We start from the raw sequence: 21,603 nt of genomic DNA, 5'->3' as shown, positions 1-21,603 counted from the left end.
CGATATTATTTTAAAAATCATTTAAAATAATATTTTCTTTTAAAAGACACCTGACACACAAAGCAAAGTTGAAACGTATCGAACCTTCACCCCGCGATGTGAATTTTATGGAAGAATATTATAAAATTATATGTGCTTGACTGCTTGTACACCATAAAAATTGATGTTTCAATTAAAAAATATTAGAGAATTTTTAATGAATAAAAATAAAATAATATTTATTTATTATTATACAGTTAAATTGTATATTTTAAAATTAATATGTAAATCTTTTCTAATTAGTATTTTAGGATACAAAATAAAATATTTAAAACGTTATTTTAATTGACTTGTTATCATATTTTGTTTTTGCAAAAATAAGATGTATAAATATAATGATGAACTTGATTATCTTAAGTAAAAAATATATGTATTAATTTTATTTTTAATTAATTTCTTACAATTAATTAATTAAAGTTAATATTTTTTTATTAAATAGTAAATTTAAAAAATGTCATTAAACTATTATATATTAAACTGAATCTTTTGCAACTAATACATACATAATAAAAACATCAATAAAATAACTATACGGGAAATATTAACTAGGTACATGAAAATATATTTGAATTTGATCTTAAAATTATAGTATTTAAAAAAAAGTTATTTGAGAATTGTATTTGATTTTATTGTTTTAAATATATAAAATATTATTTGCTCTTATATATATTATATATAGTCAAAATGAAAAATTTGTATATAATCTTTTAAATATAAAGTTTAATTTAGGATACAAAATAAACCTAATTAGAATATTGTTTATTGATTTCTCTAATTATAATAATATATATTATTTTTATCTTATCATTAGTATGGTTTATATTCAAAACAATATTCTTAAATAAAGTAAAAATATATATTTAGTGCCAAAAATAACTATATCCCTCTTTATAAATATGATTTCTTTCATTATTATTCTTCACCATCAACCATCAACCATCAACCATCAACCATCAACCATCAGTTAACCTTATTAATTTTGTTACAATGTTTAAACGTTCTACTTATGAGGTAATATTCTTATTTAAGTTTATTTATTTTATTAAGATATTTTATTTATTATTGTTATTGTAATTGTTAATATCAAAAGGCTATCTATACACTGGACCCTGCCAAGAACAATGAAACACTTAAGGCTGCACTGTTAAGTCTCGATGGTAAATTCCTATACTAAAATCTTTTAAAAATATATTTTTTTGTAATAAAACCGTAATGATATTTGTTTGTGCAGAGGTGTACGATGTCAAAATTTTGGATGACAAGCGGCGCATAATAATAACGGCGAAGATGAAACCGGAAGAGATGATAAGATACATGCAGACGTATTTGGATATAAATGCACACTGTGAGTCTTCTTTGAAGATCAAGTCATCCAAATCCAAATCCATGTCCAAATCCAAGGGTGCTTCTTCTTCCTCTGCTGGCGGCGCAAATGAAGAAGAAGACTTCTTCGATCCTCTCCCACCTCCCCGTCCTCCTCCATCTGCTGTATATGAACAACGTCCTGTTGATTTTCCAATTGGCCCAACTGACCAATTTATTTCGGTGCAGTATCCCCCATATAACAACAACAACACTAATTATGATCAACATCAATATGCCTCTGGAAATAACTATCCGAATCCATACCTTGATTATAATAACAATCAGCCTCCTCAGTATTCTTCTTCTTCTTCTGATTATTATAATAACAATCAGCCTCCTCAGTATTCTTCTTCTTCTGATTATTATAATAATTATAATCAGCCTCAGTATTCTTCTTCTTCTGATTATAATAACAATCAACCAGCTCAGTATTCTTCTTCTTCTGATAATTATAATAACAATCAACCAGCTCAGTATTCTTCTTCTTCTGATTATAATTACCAGCAGCCACCATCGACTGGGGGAAATCAGATGCCATATAACAACAATAACATGGGTGGTCACGGCGGCAGTGGCAGTGGCAGTGGCGGCGGCTATAACAATAATGATCAGAATCCAGATGGTTGCTTCATTATGTGATCATCTTCATCATCATAAATTTACTTCATTTGGTTTTTATTTTCCTTTATTTATTTAATTAATTAGATGCATGCATGCATGCATGAACAACTTCATTTTGAATTTCAAACTTTATTTAATATAATGTTATGTTTAATAATACATTTAAAAATATTTATTTATTATTTTTTAATTTATTTAAAAATAAAATTTATTGAATAATAAAAATTTAATATTCGAGTATTTTGTGTAAAAAATATAGAGAATAATATAAATTAAAATAAATAATATTTAGTATATATTTAAAATATTTCAAAATATAATATTAAATATAATTAATTTAAAATATCATTTTATTTAATAATTCTTTATTATAAAATATCTTATTATAAAAAAATAATATTAATAATTGTTAAAATTTTTATTTAAAAAAATAATAATATTAGTTACTTTAAATATTAATAATATATGCATCCTCTCTTTTCAAATATTTTTATTAATTTTTACCATATGTAAATCAACATATATCATTTTTTAAAAAATGCACCTCTCATAATATTTATTTTCTACCTCACTTTTTGCAAATTTTTAACATCTAAAAAATTATAATATATATATAAATAAATAATTAATTTAAAAATTATGTAACAATTTACATTTTATTTTATATTCTTACATAAATTATAAAAAAATATTTTAAGTATATAATGTTTTATTTTATTATTATTATAATAAATAAATTTAAAATATTAATTTTTTCAAGTTTAAATAATGTAAAATATATTATATATAGAGGGGTACATTTAAAATCATTTAAAACATGTCAATTATTTTATTTATAAAAAAATATTAATATTAATAATCAAAATTACTCTGGCAAATCATAATTTATATATTTTAACCACTCCTATCATCTTTTCGAATTCTAAAATTATTAATTTCATTTCAAACATTATTAACCTTAATATATATATATATATATATATATATATATATATATAACTAAATATAAAAAGATGTAATTAATATTTTTCTGGTTAAATTATTCATAATTTTTAAATATTATTTTAAGTATATAATATTTTTTTTATAATAATAAATAAATCAAAAAAAATTTCTCAATTATTTTAAAACTTAACATATTTAGTTAATTATAATTTTAATTCTCATATATAAGAAAATAATAAATTAAAATAACAAATATTTATTATATTTTATGAACCATTATAAATAATTAATAATTTTAATACTAAAAATAAATAAAAAACAAATGATTGAATCTCTAACACCCATATATATCATCTAAATTATTTTTGGATGTATTATTAACCATAATCATTCTCAATTCTAACCATACTTAAACATTCACCTTTTAGCATGATCTTTGGCTTAGGCCCTAAATCACTCGTGGACGAATATGTAGGTTTTCTCATCATTTTTTGTTTTATAATTTTGGGTATGCATATATATTTTATAAATTAAATTTCTAATAACTTTATGTATTATATAAAATTTTCATACTTATAAAAAAATATAATAAAAATAATTATAACTTTTATCATAATATTAAATAAATAATATTTTCTAGTTAATAATGATATTTATATATCCATGTAAACCTAAAAATTTGACATACCATAAGTTATAAATAATATTATTAATTTATAATAATATTAAAATAATTTTTTGAATTTTTAAATTCAAAATAAACCAAAAAGAGATTAAAAATAAAATAAGTGTTAATTATTTTGATAATTATATACTAATTAGGAAATTTAAATAAAAATTCAAAAATAATTTGAGGTTAAAATATTGTATTTATTTTACCCATATTAAACTTAAGATGGGGTTGAAATTATTTAATTAAGATTTTAAAACATAAATTATGTATAATTTAATGGATTAAAACAATTAAATAAATATCCAAAAATAAGAACAATGAACATAATATTTAATATGTTTCCAAGAATATTTTTTGTTAAGTTTTTGGTAAAGGAAATCGTAAGAAAGTGATTAAAATTTGATTTCAAATAGCTCTTTTATTAAAAATAAAAAATTGATAATCGGGTATAGTCGAAAATGGGAAATTAAATTGCAGCAGGATCCTGGGCCATCAGATGAGCACCTAGGCATCATCATACGCCTAGGAGGATACCACGCACCCTGCTGTAGTTGAAGCACGCACGCTCCCGATCCACATGGAAGCAACTAACGGGATATCAAACTTGTTAGCCAAAACGCCCAAACGTGGATGGATCTCCAACAGACCTCCAACTATGCATTTTTTTAAACAAAAAGAAGTCGTTTTGGCCTTTCTTATTCGCTGCTATAGGGGATCGCCGAAAACGCGATCGGTTGCCAACGATTCTTCTAGAAGCTCCAACTCATCCGTCAACCATCCTTATCCTCTCATTTTTAGCGCATGTGCTCGCCTTATCTTTGCGATCATTAGCCCTATATCGAGGATCTCCACCTTAGCCTAGAACTAGGCTGCCAAAGATATGATTAAAATTAGGGATAAGAACTTCAATGGGAAAATTTAAGTTGAATTAATCCCTCTCAAATGACCTAACATAGTATAAATAGTTCTTAGGTGATCATCTACCAAGACATCAAACAATTATCACATATTACATACAGATCAAAGATTTCGGTCATACTGATTTTTGTGTGAAAATCATCTCTGGTGATCAAAGCTTTTATCTAGACTTTGGAAAAGCTTCTAATACATTATTGGAGTGTTCTCCAACCGTTTGTAAGCATCGATCTACTTTGTAATTCAATTTGTGATTGAAAATTGGTTTTTACTAAGTTTGATCGGTTTGATCTATTTTAGGGTTTAATTATGTGATTTATTTGTTTAGAATCATTCCCTAGATGTTATATGAACATTCTCTTGAAAGAGATTTGATCAAATTAACCTTAACTAAAAAAACGAAAAATTAGATAGAAATTCTTGATTTTTTGAAATTAATGTTATTTAGCTTTATTCTTGAATTTTTGATTCAAATAGTTTCTAAACATGTTTGTAAACATGTTAGGATGATTCCCAGATCATTAAAACAACATTTCAATCGTGTTTTATCAAACTGAAAATTTGAAAAAAATTGGGTTTGAATTTTGATTTCAAAAGTTGTTACAGAGCTTTAATGATGTTCTTGTTTGGGTTGTGTTTGACTATGTTCATCATTTCAAAGCTAATGGAATAAGAATGAGGCTTTGTGATGTCCTAATTAAAAAGATCTCAAATTTTGAACTAAAAATGGTTTTTAGAAATTGATCATTATAGAGATCGATTGATCATGATTAAGATTAGAACTTTTATTCCCTACAATCATATGAGTTCATTGCAACTTATAGATCATGATTTCATGATCTGTATCAAAAGTTACAAGACTTGCAATTCTTGACCAATTCAAGAACACTCGGTCCTAAGGGAACGTGTCCTACAGGATCGAGACCGAGAAAACCGACCTAAAACCGAGACCAATGACCGATGTTCTTAAGTTAGGACTGAGACCTATGACCGATGTTCTTGAGCAACGACTGAGGAAATCCGATTGAGGATTCTAGCCTCAGGCCGAGAGGTCTAACCCTAAGACCGAGACTCCTAGGTTCACGACTAAGAAAGCTAGACCTGAGACTGAGCATCCCAAACCTAGGACCGAACACTCTGAGTTTAGGACCGAGCTTCCCGAATCCCAGGACCGAACCCACCGGTCTCTCAACTATGTGCTCCTAGCCATGATCCAGACCATCCTAGTCTAAACCGAGCCACCCGAGCCCAGATCGGTTAAAACTGAACCTAGACCTTAAGACTCCGACCTTAAGACCTGTTTTGTTTCACTTTTCAAAATCTAAAATTATTTTTGTAATTTTGGAACCCCAATCCATTTTCAAAAAATCCGAAAGGTTAGAAAATGATATTTATATATTTTCGGGATAGTTCCTAAACAAATATTTGACTAAGACCCTATTTGTAATTTATTTTTAAATTCTAACACTTTTTTTCTGATATTTTTCAGGGTTTTTTTATTTAATCTTATATCAACGCAATCGTAGGTACGCCCTTTTAAATAATTTTGTACAATTATTTATATAATTCAAACATACCCTAGTTTAGTACCCGGACTATTAATCGAAGAAAATAATTGTTATAAATCAAACTTATAATAGCCAAACTTTTATTTAAAAAATAAAATTGTTATTTAACGGGCGTAGAGGACATAGCGTGAAAGTCTTTTCCGAGCGTAACCAAATTCCAAATCCACTTTAGTATAAAGTACGTTTGTACACGTACACCCTTTTATTAATTTTTCTAAACTCATTTGGCGACTTTATTTTCAAATAAATAATCTTTTATTAAATTAATTATGTTGATTAATTTAAACCGGGTCTAAATAAAAAACATTTGATCCTAGATTATTAAAATTTGAATAAATTAATTATTTTAATAATTAATTTTAAAAGCTACCACGTATTAAAAAAAATATTAAAATAATATTTTATTTTCAAAACATACTTGACATGCAAACCAAGGTTAAGACGCATCGAACTTCGAGCCACCCTACGATATTCCTTCTATTGCCACATGACATCCAAACACGTACTAAGCTGCGGTGAGTGATTCCCGAGGGTTACAATCACATCTTCTAGCCTATCGACAATAAGAAGTATATCCCCACCCTCTTTGAGAGGTCTTGAGTTCGAACCCGTCGGGTGACAAATTATGTGTCTAGTTAAATGGTTAAGTGTGTTTGCGGTATATATGTTTAACCCCTTGTGGCCACATATTATATATATATATATATATATATATTTAATTAAAAATATTTCTCTAATTTATTTTTCAAAATATAATAATTATATAATTTTACATATTTATTTATAAAAAAATTTTAAATAAATATTTTTATCATATTTTTCCTAACTAAAACAAATTAAAAATAATACTAAATATTTTTTTATGTTTTATATTTATATATATATATATATATATATTTCTTTTTATTTTAAAGTTATATATATATAATATTATGATTTAATATGTTAAACTTTTATTTATATATAAATATAATAAGAGAATAAAATATTTTTATAAAATAAATGCTGATAATGATTATTTTTTACTTTCATAAATTTTTAATATATATATATATAAACATTATAAATTAAAATATTGAATATTTATTATATTTTATGAATTTTTTATATGTATATTTATATAAATAATTAATAATTTTAATACTTAAAAGAAAATGAAAATGAATTATTAAAATATCTGGCACCCATATATATTATTTAAATTATTTTTCATTAACCTAATCATAATCACCTCCGTGGGCGAACCTTTAGGTTTCTCACTATATTTGTTTATGCATATTAAAATTGATCAAAATCGTTTAAGCAAAACAACAAAACATAAAAAAAGAACTTACTAAATAAGTTATCGAGTTTTTAAGTAATTATGGGTGTTCAACCGGCCGGTTAACTAGTTAAACGGTTCTGGTTAAAACCGGTTTTGGCTTTTATTTTACAAACCGGTTAATCGGCCTTTAATGGTATCAGTTTTATCGGTTCTGGTTCTACCGGTTTTGGTCGGTTCAGGCCGATTAACCGGGTTTAACCAGGAACCGATAGTTCAGTTTTTTTAAATTAAGTAATAAATTTATAAAATATATTTTTTAAAATTATTGTTTGCCTTTTTCTATTATACTATTCTCCATCTTTTTTGTCTCTATTATAATATATTATATTATTATTATAATATAATATAAATATATTATATTATAATAATATATTTTATTTATATATTTAGGAATATGTTATAATATATAATTTTATTGTAACAATATAATATATTTTATAGCTATTCTGTTAGGTTTTTATATGTTTCTTGAGAAAATTTAAATTCATTATGTCGATTAGTCTTTGACCAACCATGTATAAGCGAATATGATAGAATCTCCTTCTCAACCGATAGAACGGGAAATAGAATCGGTAAATTATAATTTATAACTTTGATTTTATGTATTTCCGTATTGGATGTGTTGGAGAGAAAGTTAAAACACAAAGTGAAGTTGAACTTTGAATTATGGATTATAATGTTTTTTTAAAATTTTATATAAATTATAATGTTTTTTAAAAATTATTCTATAAAAATTATTTATAAAATGACTAATACAAATTATAAAATATAAAAATATATAATTAAATTATTACCGGTTTACCGGTTAAACGATTAGAAAAATAGGGAAACCGAAAACCGAACCGTTTAATAGGTAAAAAACAGATTAATTGGAACCGTTAGAACTAGTTAACCAATAAACCATTAAAATGAAACCGGTTAACTATCGGTTCGGTTGGGTTACCGGTTTTCCGATTTTTTGCCCAGCTCTATAAGTAATCTAGAAAACTAATTAACTCCTCAATCTACTGCCTTTCTGAAATGAATTTTAAAAATAATAATAATAATAATAGAATTATGAATGATACGCATCGGACGATTACGTCTACGATCATTAAAAGTCCAACGATTTTTCTCTAACTTTATAGTTCACCAAAAAATAATTCAAATATGTAGGCTTCCCATATATGTCGCGTTAATCCAAATTTCTCAACATCTACCCAAATACTTAGGCATCACCCAATGAATCATAGTAATACTTCATATACTAATCACCCATCGAAAATGTAAAATTAAGTGAGTTGTCGATTCAACTTTCTCGTGACACATACGACTAACCATAATTAAGTGAGTTGTTGAGAGGTCTGACCTGGAACCGAGCTTCCCAGTCCATGACCGAAGAAACCTAGACCTATGACTGAGCCTCCCAAACCTAGGACCGAGCAGCCTGAGTTCAAGACCAAGCCTCCTGAACCCTAGGACCGAGCCCTCCAGTACCTTTATCGAGCACTTTGAGTTCGTGACTAAGCCTCTTGAACCCAGGATTAAGCCTTCCATTCCCTTGACCCTTGCCCCCAAGCGTTGGTCCATACCACCCCGGTCTAGACCGAGCCTAGATCGCCAAAACCGGACCAAAACCCTAAGACTGTTTGGTTCTACATTTCAAAATCCAAAAATATTTTTATAATTATGGATACTGAATCCCGAAAGATCAGAAAATAATATTTAAATATTTTTGAGATATTTCCTAAACCAATATTTTGGCTAAGGCCCTGTTTGGAATTTATTTTTAAATTTTAACACTTTTATAATATTTTTAGGGTTCTTACTTAGTAATATATCAACACAATCGTAGGTACGCCCTTCTAAATAATTTTGTATAAATTATTTACGTAATATAAACTTATCCTTGTTTAGGACCTTTGAGTAAATAAATGTTATAGATAAATCTTAAATAACCAAACTTTGTTTATTTTAAAATTTTAAAATCGTCCTTTGACAGACGCAGATGACATAGTGCGAAAACTCTTTCCCGAGCGTAAACAAAAATATGAATCCCTTTACAGAAATTCTATTATAAATATGTTTATACACGTATTATTTTATTAGTTTTTTTAAAATCATTCGACGACTCTAATTTCAAATAAATAATCTTTTAAATTAGTTATGTTTAATTTATTTAAACCGGATTTCATCCAAATTGTTATTCCCTAATATTATTAAAATTTGAACTAAATAAATTATTTTTACATGATTAATTTAAAAAACGTCTAGGTATTATTTAAAAAATCATTTATAATAATGTTTTTTTTTAAAAGAAATTTGACATGCAAAATAATGTTGAAACACATCGAACTTTGAACCACTTAATGATATTCCCCATATACCCACGTGTCCATTCTAAGCTGCGGATGAGGGAGCGATTCCTGAAGTTACAAAGTTAAATTTAATTTTCTTGTATATTTAATTCAGTGAATTTTATGGAAGAATATTATAAAATTATATGCGCTTGACTGTTTGTACACCATAATAATTAGTGTGTCAATTAAAAAATGCTAGATAATTCTTATTGAATAAAAATAAAATTATATTTATTTATTATTATAGAGTTAAACAGTATATTTTAAAATTAATGTGTAAATATTTTACAATTAGTTTTGAAGGATACAAAATAAAATATTTAAAACGTTATTGTAATTCATGACTTACTATCATATTTTTTTTTATGTAAAAATAAGATGTATAAATTTAATGATGATTATCTTAATTAATAAAATATATGTATCAATTTTATTTTTATTTAATTTTTTACAATTAATTAATTAAAGTTAATATTTTCTTAACTAAATAGTAAATTAAAAAAATGTGGTTAAACTATTATATATCAAACTGAATCTTTTTCAAGTAATACATAATAAAAACATCAATAAAATTAACGGATACTGAGCGCAGATCGTCCTCCTGAAGAAAGTCTTGATAGAATTGAATCAACTTATGAGAAATTTTATTTGGGAAACTCAGAGGTGTGGTAGAAAAAAGATCAAATAGACGGACACATGCAAGCCCAAAAACGAAGGCAGAATCGGTATCAATGATAATGTCTCCTAGAACAAAACTCTCACCTAGAAGCATTTTTGGGCATTGGAAAAGAAACATGATGTGCACAGTAGAGGTTCATATAAAAAGACATCAGTATATGTACATGCAAGATCATAATGGATATTGCGTGGTCCCTTAAAAAAATTCTGAAGCTCAGAGACAGCGCGAGCAAGATGATCAATATTCAAATTGAAAACAATAATAGCACTCTGTTCTGGCATGACCCTCGGTTCAAAAATAGACCCATCCTTCATAATAGTGTCTTCTCCATCACTCAAATCAAGCGAGAATGTTAATTGACCACATTTCAATAAGTCAAAAGCGGTGATTGGAACAACTTTCTAAGGACTATTCTAGAAGGTGTGAGAATCTTTGATGCACTTTCATCCTATCATCTAAATAACCATGAGGATTCTCGTGTTTGAAGTGTAAAGAACAATGGAAGATTTGACTCAGGGTCTAGTTGGGATTGTGTTCATGATCATAAGGACATTGTCCCACGTTCCCACTTAGTGTGGTCTACCAAAGTGTTCCATTGACACCAATTCATTTTATGGCTCACATTCCGTGAGAAACTCAATACCCATGATCGAATCAAGAAGTACATGAGCATCCCGGATCTTAATTTCCTAATTTGCTTGGGAAATGATGAGTTCATTGAACACCTCCTTGGGTACTGCCCTTTTACCTCCTTGCTTTGGTGTAGATTCTCCGCATCTATGAGCCTTCTCAACTTCCCAAACGAATTGACCGACATCAAGGACCTCGCCATCATAAAGACCAAAGACAATTACTTCAGCTCCAATATCTTCAAGTGTTTTTTCGTCAACATTGTTTATCACATTTAGATGGAGAGGAACGCTGGAGCCTTCTCAGGAGTCCGCAACAATGCAACTACAGTCTGAAATAATATTATCACCGACGACAACTCTATCATCCGAACGTGGATGTGTATTCCTACATGTGAGAAGAATTGGTTAATCAGTAAAAATTGGAACATCGCTTACGAGAAAGTCACCATAACCACTAATTTCATTCCACTTTAATTCTTAATACTCATATGTTATCTTTTATCTTTTTTTTTACTTCAATCGGTTGTTTTTAGTCTGATTTACTTTGAACTCAGGTAACTCCTTTTCCCTTTTGTGCCTTTTATTTTATTGACGCTACATCGTCTTTCACAAAAAAAAAAATTATCAATAAAATAGTTATACGAAAATATTAAGTAAGTATATGAAAATATATTTGAATTTGATCTTAAAGATATAGTTTCAAAAAAAGTTCTATTTTAATTAATATAAAATATCATTTTACTTCATAATTCTTTATTATAAAACATCTTATAATTAAAAAATAATATTAATAATTGTTAAAAAAAAATTGTTTAAAATTTTATTTTAAAAAACATTAATATTAGTTACCTTAAATATTTATATGTATCCTCTCTTTTCAAACATTTTTATTAAATATTACCATTGTTAAATCAACCAATATCATTTTCAAAAAATGTACCTCTCATCATATTTATTTTGTACCTCACTTTTTTACAATTTTTTAACATCTCAAAAATTATAAATAATATATATATATATATATATATATATATATATATATATATATATATAATGAATATAAAAAATATGTAGTAATTTATAAAAAAAAAAATTAAATTCTTAATAAATTATAAAATATTATTTCAAGTATATAATTTTTATTTTGTTTTAAATAAATCAAAAATATTATTTTTTTCTAGTTTAAATAATGTTTTAAAATATATATATATATAGATACATTTAAAATTATTTAAAACATGCAAATATATTTTATTTTAAAAAATATTAATTTTAATAACCTTAAATATTAATATTATTATCCTTAAATATTAATATTAATTATTTTTTAGATATTTTTACTCGGAGAAAACTAGAATTTATATATTTTAATCACCTATATCATTTTTTAGAACTCAAATATTAGTAATTTCATTTCAAACATATTATATATATATATATATATAAATATATAAATATAAATATAAAGATGTGATAATTAATATTTTTCTTGTAAAATTCATCATAAATTCTAAATATTATTTCAAGTATACAATGTTTGATTTTGTTTTTTTTTATACTAATAAATAAATCAAAAAGAATTTTTCAAGGTTCAAAACCTTAAACCCTCTTCGAACAAAACCCTCACCTACAGGCATTTTTGTCTTAAATAGAAATTTTTGGTCTTTATTTAACTTTAAAGTTTAATAAAGTTATAAATAGATATATCATCAACATATATTTATAAAAAGTCCTTTCCACTTGAATTAAAATATGAGAGCAATAATATGACTAGTATGTTTTTTTTCTTTAAATGTCATATTGGAAATTCTTTAATGAACAAACCGCAATCTTATATTTTTATAATTTATATATATTTAATGTTTAATATGGGTCTCATAATTGACTGAGTCTGTAATATTATTTACTTATTTCACTTATATAATAGATAATCATAGTTTTGAACAATGTTCTTAAGTATTAGTTTTAACAATTGAGAAAGTCTACCAACTTAAATAATATTTTACTATCTTTTCATAATTTTAATATATAGAGTGGAAGTCAGGGTTATTACTTCTTTGTTATTTTTTTTATTTATTTTTATTTATTTATTAATTTTATTTAGGTATATGCATATTAAAATTATACGATCATTAAAATTATGACGATTTTTCTCTAAATATATAGTCCACTAAAAAATAATTCAAATATGTAGGCTTACCATATTAGTCCTATTAATCCAAGTTTTTCAACATCTACCAAAATACTTATGCATCACTCAATAAATCCTAGTAATACTCCATATACTAATCACCCCTCGACAATGCAAAATTAATTAAGTTGTCGATTTAACTTTCTCGTGACACATACGACTAACCATAATTAATTGAGTTGTTGAGAGGTTTGACATGGGACCGAGTTTCTTAAGTCCACGACCGAAGAAACCTAAACCTAGGACCGAGCCTCCCAGACAATGGACCGAACAACCTGAGTTCAGGACCAAGCCTCCTGAACACTAGGACCGAGCCCTCCGGTCCCTTAACGAGCAGACCGAGTTTGTGATTGAGCCTCTCGAACTAGGATCGAGACTTTCGATCCCTTGACCCTTGCTCCCGAGTCCTGGTCTAGACCACCCCGGTCTCGACCGAGCCCGTCCGAGCTCAGATCGCCAAAACCGGACCTAGACCCTAAGACTCCGGTCTTAAGGCCTGTTTGGTTCCAATTTTTAAAATTCATAATTATTTTTGTAATTTTGGATACCGAATCCATTTTTAAATAATCCCGAAATGTTAGAAAATGATATTTAAATATTTTTAGAATATTTCATAAACCAATATTTTGGCTAAGTCCCTGTTTGAAATTTATTTATAAATTCTAACACTTTTATGATATTTTCAAGATTTTAACTCAGTATTATATTAACGGAATCGCAAGTACGCCTTTTAAATAACTTTATACAATTATTTACGTAATCTAAATATATCCTTATTTAGGACCACAGACTACTAATTATAGAAAATAAATCTTAAATAATTAGACTTTGTTTATTTTAAAATTTTAAAACTGCCCTTTGACGGGTGCGAATGACATATCGCGAAAGCCCTTTCCTGAGTGTAACTAAAAATACGAACCCCTTTACATAAATTTTAATATAAATACATTTATACACATATCATTTTATTGATTTTCTAAAATCATTTGTCGACCCTAATTTCAAATAAATAATCTTTTAAATTAGTTATGTTTAATTAATTTAAACCGGGTTTTAACCAAATTGTTATTCCCCTAGATTATTAAAATTTGAACAAAATTAATTAGTTTTACATGATGATTAAGTTCAAAAACTCCCCGATATTATTTTAAAAATCATTTAAAATAATATTTTCTTTTAAAAGACACCTGACACACAAAGCAAAGTTGAAACGTATCGAACCTTCACCCCGCGATGTGAATTTTATGGAAGAATATTATAAAATTATATGTGCTTGACTGCTTGTACACCATAAAAATTGATGTTTCAATTAAAAAATATTAGAGAATTTCTAATGAATAAAAATAAAATAATATTTATTTATTATTATACAGTTAAATTGTATATTTTAAAATTAATATGTAAATCTTTTCTAATTAGTATTTTAGGATACAAAATAAAATATTTAAAACGTTATTTTAATTGACTTGTTATCATATTTTGTTTTTGCAAAAATAAGATGTATAAATATAATGATGAACTTGATTATCTTAAGTAAAAAATATATGTATTAATTTTATTTTTAATTAATTTCTTACAATTAATTAATTAAAGTTAATATTTTTTTATTAAATAGTAAATTTAAAAAATGTCATTAAACTATTATATATTAAACTGAATCTTTTGCAACTAATACATACATAATAAAAACATCAATAAAATAGCTATACGAGAAATATTAACTAGGTACATGAAAATATATTTGAATTTGATCTTAAAATTATAGTATTTAAAAAAAAATTATTTGAGAATTGTATTTGATTTTATTGTTTTAAATATATAAAATATTATTTGCTCTTATATATATTATATATAGTCAAAATGAAAAATTTGTATATAATCTTTTAAATATAAAGTTTAATTTAGGATACAAAATAAACCTAATTAGAATATTGTTTATTGATTTCTCTAATTATAATAATATATATTAATTTTATTTTATTCATTAGTATGGTTTATATTCAAAACAATATTCTTAAATAAAGTAAAAATATATATTTAGTGCCAAAAATAACTATATCCCTCTTTATAAATATGGTTTCTTTCATTATTACTCTTCACCATCAACCATCAGTTAACCTTATTAATTTTGTTACAATGTTTAAACGTTCTACTTATGAGGTAATATTCTTATTTAAGTTTATTTATTTTATTAAGATATTTTATTTATTATTGTTATTGTAATTGTTACTATCAAAAGGCTATCTATACCCTGGACCCTGCCAAGAACAATGAAACACTTAAGGCTGCGCTGTTAAGTCTCGATGGTAAATTCCTATACTAAAATCTTTTGAAAATATATTTTTTATATAATAAAACCGTAATGATATTTGTTTGTGTAGAGGTGTACGATGTCAAAATTTTGGATGACAAGCGGCGCATAATAATAACGGCGAAGATGAAACCGGAAGAGATGATAAGATACATGCAGACGTATTTTGATATAAATGCACACTGCGAGTCTTCTTTGAAGATCAAGTCATCCAAATCCAAATCCATGTCCAAATCGAAGGGTGCTTCTTCTTCCTCTGCTGGCGGCGCAAATGAAGAAGAAGACTTCTTCGATCCTCTCCCACCTCCCCGTCCTCCTCCATCTGCTGTATATGAACAACGTCCTGTTGATTTTCCAATTGGCCCAAATGACCAATTTATTTCGGTGCAGTATCCCCCATATAACAACAACAACAACAACACTAATTATGATCAACATCAATATGCCTCTGGAAATAACTATCCGAATCCATACCTTGATTATAATAACAATCAGCCTCCTCAGTATTCTTCTTCTTCTTCTGATTATTATAATAACAATCAGCCTCCTCAGTATTCTTCTTCTTCTGATTATTATAATAATTATAATCAGCCTCAGTATTCTTCTTCTTCTGATTATAATAACAATCAACCAGCTCAGTATTCTTCTTCTTCTGATAATTATAATAACAATCAACCAGCTCAGTATTCTTCTTCTTCTGATTATAATTACCAGCAGCCACCATCGACTGGGGGAAATCAGATGCCATATAACAACAATAACATGGGTGGTCACGGCGGCAGTGGCAGTGGCAGTGGCGGCGGCTATAACAATAATGATCAGAATCCAGATGGTTGCTTCATTATGTGATCATCTTCATCATCATAAATTTACTTCATTTGGTTTTTATTTTCCTTTATTTATTTAATTAATTAGATGCATGCATGCATGCATGAACAACTTCATTTTGAATTTCAAACTTTATTTAATATCATGTTATGTTTAATAATACATTTAAAAATATATATTTATTATTTTTTTATTTATTAAAAAATAAAATTTATTAAATAATAAAAATTTAATACTCGAGTATTTTGTGTAAAAAATATAGAGAATAATATAAATTAAAATAAATAATATTTAGTATATATTTAAAATATTTCAAAATATAATATTAAATATAGTTTTTAGTTTTATTATTTGAATATATATTATCTATTTATTATATTTTATAGATTTTTAGTAATTAAAATATTTATATATAAATAATTAATATAAAAAATATATAGTAATTTATATTTTATTTTTATATTCTTAATCAATTATAAAATATTATGTATTTATAAAATATTATTTCAAATACATAATATTTTTTTTTAGTTTAAATAATGTTATAATATATATATATATATATATATATATATAAATATAAATATAAATATATATATATATATATATATATATATATATATATATATATATATATATATAAATGTACATTCAAAATTATTTAAAATATATTAATATTAGTACCCTTAAATATTAATATTCATTCTTTTTTAAATATTTTTAATTGGGGCAAACATGATTTATATATTTTAACCACCAATATCATTTTTTCGAACTTTATTATTATTAATTTCATTTCAAACATTACCAACCTTTAAATAAATATATATAACTAAATATAAAAAGATATGGTAATTAATATTATTTCAATTATATAATAATTTATTTTGTTTTGTATAATAATAAATAAAAAAATAAAAAAATCTTGATTACTTTAAAACTTAACATATTTATATAGAAAAATATAATTAAAATAACAAATATTTATTATATTTTATAGTTTATATATATATATACATAAATAAATAATAATTTTAATGCTAACAAAAAAAATGAATTATTAAATCTTTAGCACTCATATATATCATTTAAACTATCTTTCAATAAACATTATTAACTGAGCATTCTCAATTCCAACTGTACTTAGTCATTCACATCTTGGCATGATCTTGGACTTAGGCCCTATATTACTCGAGTAAATCTTTAGTTTTTCTGATCAGGGTGTGTTTATAATTTTATGTATAAATTATAAGTTAAATTTTTAATAATTATATATTATATAAAATTTTCATATTTAATATATATATATAATAAAAATAATTATATTTTTTTATCTTAATATTAAATAAAAATATTGTATTAATAATTTGAGTTTAAAATATTGTATTTATTTTACCCAAATTAAACGTAAGAGGTTGAAATTATTTATATATATATTTTATAATTTAAATTTTGAATAACTATATATATTATATAAATTTTTCATACTTATACAAAATATAATAAAAATAATTATATCACTTATCCTAATATTAAATAAAAAATATTTTCTTGTTATATATTAAAATAATTAAATTTTTTATCATAATTCTTTTTAATATATTATATACATTTATTAATAAAAATAAAATTTAACTTTTTTCTCATATATATATCTAATTCAAATAAAAATATTTCTCCTATTTTTTTAATATATAATAAATATAAAATGTTACATATTTATTTATTATATATAAATATTTATATCATACTTTTTCATACTATTTTTTTAAATACTAATTAAATTTTTGAGTTTTATATTTATATTTATCTATATATATTTTCTATTATCATATATATATATATATTATATATATTTTAATTTATATGTATATCATATTTTGATTTTGATTTATATGTATATCATATTTTAATTGAATATGTTAAAAAAATAATTATTTATACATATATTAAGAGAAAAAATATTTATATAATATTGATGATAAGATTATTTTTTACTATCATCATTCCTTTTTCTTAATTAATTTATTTTTTTAATTAAAAAAATTAGAAAAAATAAATTACCTTAATTACTTATCCTAATTTTTCTCAATATATTATATAAATTTATTAAAAAAATAATTTTTTTATTTTCATTTTTTTCTCAATATATATATATATATATATATATATATATATATATATATATATATATATATATATATATATAAAAATATTTATCTCATAATTTATTTTCCGATATATAATAATGATATCGTTTTACATTTTTTTTAAAACAATTTAAAAAAGATATATTAAGAAATATATATATATATATATATATATATATATATATATATATATATATATATATATATATATATTAAAGGAAAGAGAACATAATTATTAAGATAAATACATTTAGATAGAGAAATTACTTTAAATTAAAAATTATTATATATATTTATTTTGAGAAATGATTGGGGAGGGAATTTGAGGGAGTGAATTGGGAGAAAATGATGTGGCGCAATTTGATTAATCAAAAAAATAATATAATTTATCTCTCTTCTCTCTCCTCACATTTGATCCTTTTTTCAACCAGTGATAGTGATATGTAGTGACACATCATTCTCTCTCTCAAATTTCTCTTTATTTATATATATATATTATTTAATTAAAAATATTTTTTTCCTAATTTAATTTTAATATATAATAATTATATAATTTTAAATATTTATTTATTTAAGAAAGTAAAATAAAAGAAAAAGAGAAAAAAAAATATATATGTATATTAGGTAGAGTAGCTTTGATAACTCAGAAGAAAAGAGTTGACATAACTGACAATTCTATATCTAATCTTCTTAAACTCTAATTGAACGTCCGTCGAACTTCTTAAATAACTTAATATCCACTAAACAGTTTTTAAATATTCTTTATCTAAATTTATCAAGTAGATGCTAACTACATTGACTAAATATATCAAATCACATTCGAAAAACGCATCTAAAGAGAGAAATTTTCTCTGGAGAATTTTTTTCTCACTTCGGGCACGACTGGCACATCAACGCCTCCAGAGCTTCCGACGTCGGAATGATCTCAAATTTCTCCAGCAGGTGCGTCTCTTTCCTACTGTCGATCGGAGCATTTCGTCAAAACCCCCTTCTATAGAGACCTAACGTCGAATCGGCGTCAGTCGCCCTCCTCTCCTCACTTTTCGCTTATAGGTTAGTTCGGATCTCGGTCGGGACATCAAACTACACTGTGAGGCGCGGGTAGATCTCCATTGAACTTCTTTCTCGCCGTTTGAATAAAGTGTTCGGTCTGGAGGAAGCTTTCGTAGCTACAAATCGTTCCAAAATTGCTTAAACCCTTTTTGTTTGAGCAATTATCTTCAAGCCCCTGTTCCGATGCGATTGGTTTCCAATCGTGCTGTTTGCGCCCATCCTTTGCTGTAAAATTCCAACTTTTGTGGTTGATTTGAAGATTAGGCAGTTTGCGCTTGATCTTTCCAATGACTGGTACACGCCCGTCCAGTGTTGTTAATCGGGAAAGGGGCGTCCTTCAAGTCCTCTCTGATGATCCTAAGAATGTGCTGAAGGGGCCATCGACAAGCAGCAAGGCTAGGTCTGATAGACGAACTCGCAGGTCTCTTACCAATCCCAGGAAGTAGAAGCCATAAATTATGGATGAAGTTCTAAAAAATGAAGAAGATGCTCCTATTGATTCTTTGCCAAATACATCATCGAGTATGAGTTCTTTTCATCATGCTGATGAATTATATGAGAATAGTTCTCCACCGTTATCAGGAATGGATCATTCTTGTATTCTCCACCGTTATCAGTTCGGAGAATTTTGATATTTCTTTATGTCTCGTCTTCAACTTGAGTTTTCCATTTAAAGAAAAATCTCAAACACTTCATCTTTGTTCTTCATAGTAAACACCCATACTCTTCTGTAAAAAATCATCAATAAAAATAACAAAATAATATCTACCTCCAAGAGAAGGGGTCTTAGTAGATCCTCAGTCATCTGAGTGCACATAATCCAAAATACCCTTGGTGTTATGGATAGCAGTGCCAAATTTTACTCGCCTTTGTTTTCCCAGAATACAATGTTCACAAAAATCTAATTTACAAACTTTTGTACTTTTCAACAATCCTTGTTTGACAAGATTTTGCATAGATTTCTCACTAGCATGCCCCAATCGCATATGCCATAGCTTTGTTGTTTTTAATTCCTTACTGCTCCCAGAAGTTGATACACTTGTTGTCCCATTAACTGTACTACCTTGATAGTAATACAAATTATTACTTTTTCTGATAGTTTTCAACATCACTAGCGCTCCAAATATTACCCATAAGAATTCCATTTTCCAATTTCACATGTAGGCCTTTTGACTCCAGGGCCCCCAAAGAAATGAGATTCTTTTTCATATTTGGTATGTACCAAACATTTGATAATTCTGGTGGATCCGTCATCATTTCTCAGCTTGATTAAACCTATCCCTTTTATTTTACATGACTAGCATCTCACATGTAAACAACTCCACAATCTAGTTCCTTAAAGTCAAAAATCACTTTCGAACTGGTGTCATATGATAAATGCATGTTGAGTCCAATATCCACGCGTTAGGATGTGATGTTGTGTGTGACATCGATAAAGAGTATTCTGAATCTACATCACCTTTGTTTTCTGTAACATTTGCATCTTCATAATTTTTCTATTTCTTCTTCAACTTTGGGCAGTTAGTCTTCCAATGTCGTTTCTCATGACAACAAACACATTCATCTTTGGCAACTATACTTTTAGATCTTCCTTCTTTCCCTTTTTATTTGCATTGCTGACGACCCCTTACCATCAATGCTTCATCTTCTGTACCTACTTTGTTTTTCCTTTTATCCTACTTTATCAATTCATGAATATATAAAGAAGAACTTATAACATCAAAAAAACATTTCTCTTCCCATGAAGTAACGTTGTTTCTAAGTGTTCAAATTCATCAAGAAGGGATGATAGCAACATCAAAACAAGATCTTCATCCTCAAACATAACATTAAGGTTTAACAAATCTATTACTAATTGATTAAACTTAGTAATATGTTCATTCATAGTAGTACATGACTGGTAATCAAACCGGAACAACCGCTTCTTCATAAGGAGCTTATTCTGACCACTCTTCTTCAGAAATTTGTCC

General features: G+C 25.8%; 2 protein-coding genes across 2 annotated transcripts; both read left to right on the top strand.

The window, feature by feature from the left end:
* The first annotated feature begins 1,026 nt into the window (after positions 1-1,026).
* LOC124911682 (TBC1 domain family member 5 homolog A-like) lies at positions 1,027-2,043 on the top strand. Its single transcript, XM_047452194.1, has 3 exons — positions 1,027-1,050; positions 1,130-1,196; positions 1,271-2,043. Exons 1-3 carry the CDS (start codon positions 1,027-1,029, stop codon positions 2,041-2,043), a joined length of 864 nt encoding a protein of 287 aa, XP_047308150.1.
* A 13,712-nt stretch (positions 2,044-15,755) lies between these two features.
* LOC124911673 (probable serine/threonine-protein kinase clkA) lies at positions 15,756-16,451 on the top strand. The gene has a single exon (XM_047452184.1). The coding sequence runs from the start codon at positions 15,756-15,758 to the stop codon at positions 16,449-16,451; it is 696 nt and encodes a 231-aa protein (XP_047308140.1).
* The last annotated feature ends 5,152 nt before the right edge of the window (positions 16,452-21,603 follow it).

This window comes from Impatiens glandulifera, chromosome 1 (genome assembly GCF_907164915.1).
Source record: "Impatiens glandulifera chromosome 1, dImpGla2.1, whole genome shotgun sequence".
Taxonomy (NCBI): domain Eukaryota; kingdom Viridiplantae; phylum Streptophyta; class Magnoliopsida; order Ericales; family Balsaminaceae; genus Impatiens; species Impatiens glandulifera.
This window is presented reverse-complemented; position numbering and strand designations above follow the sequence as displayed.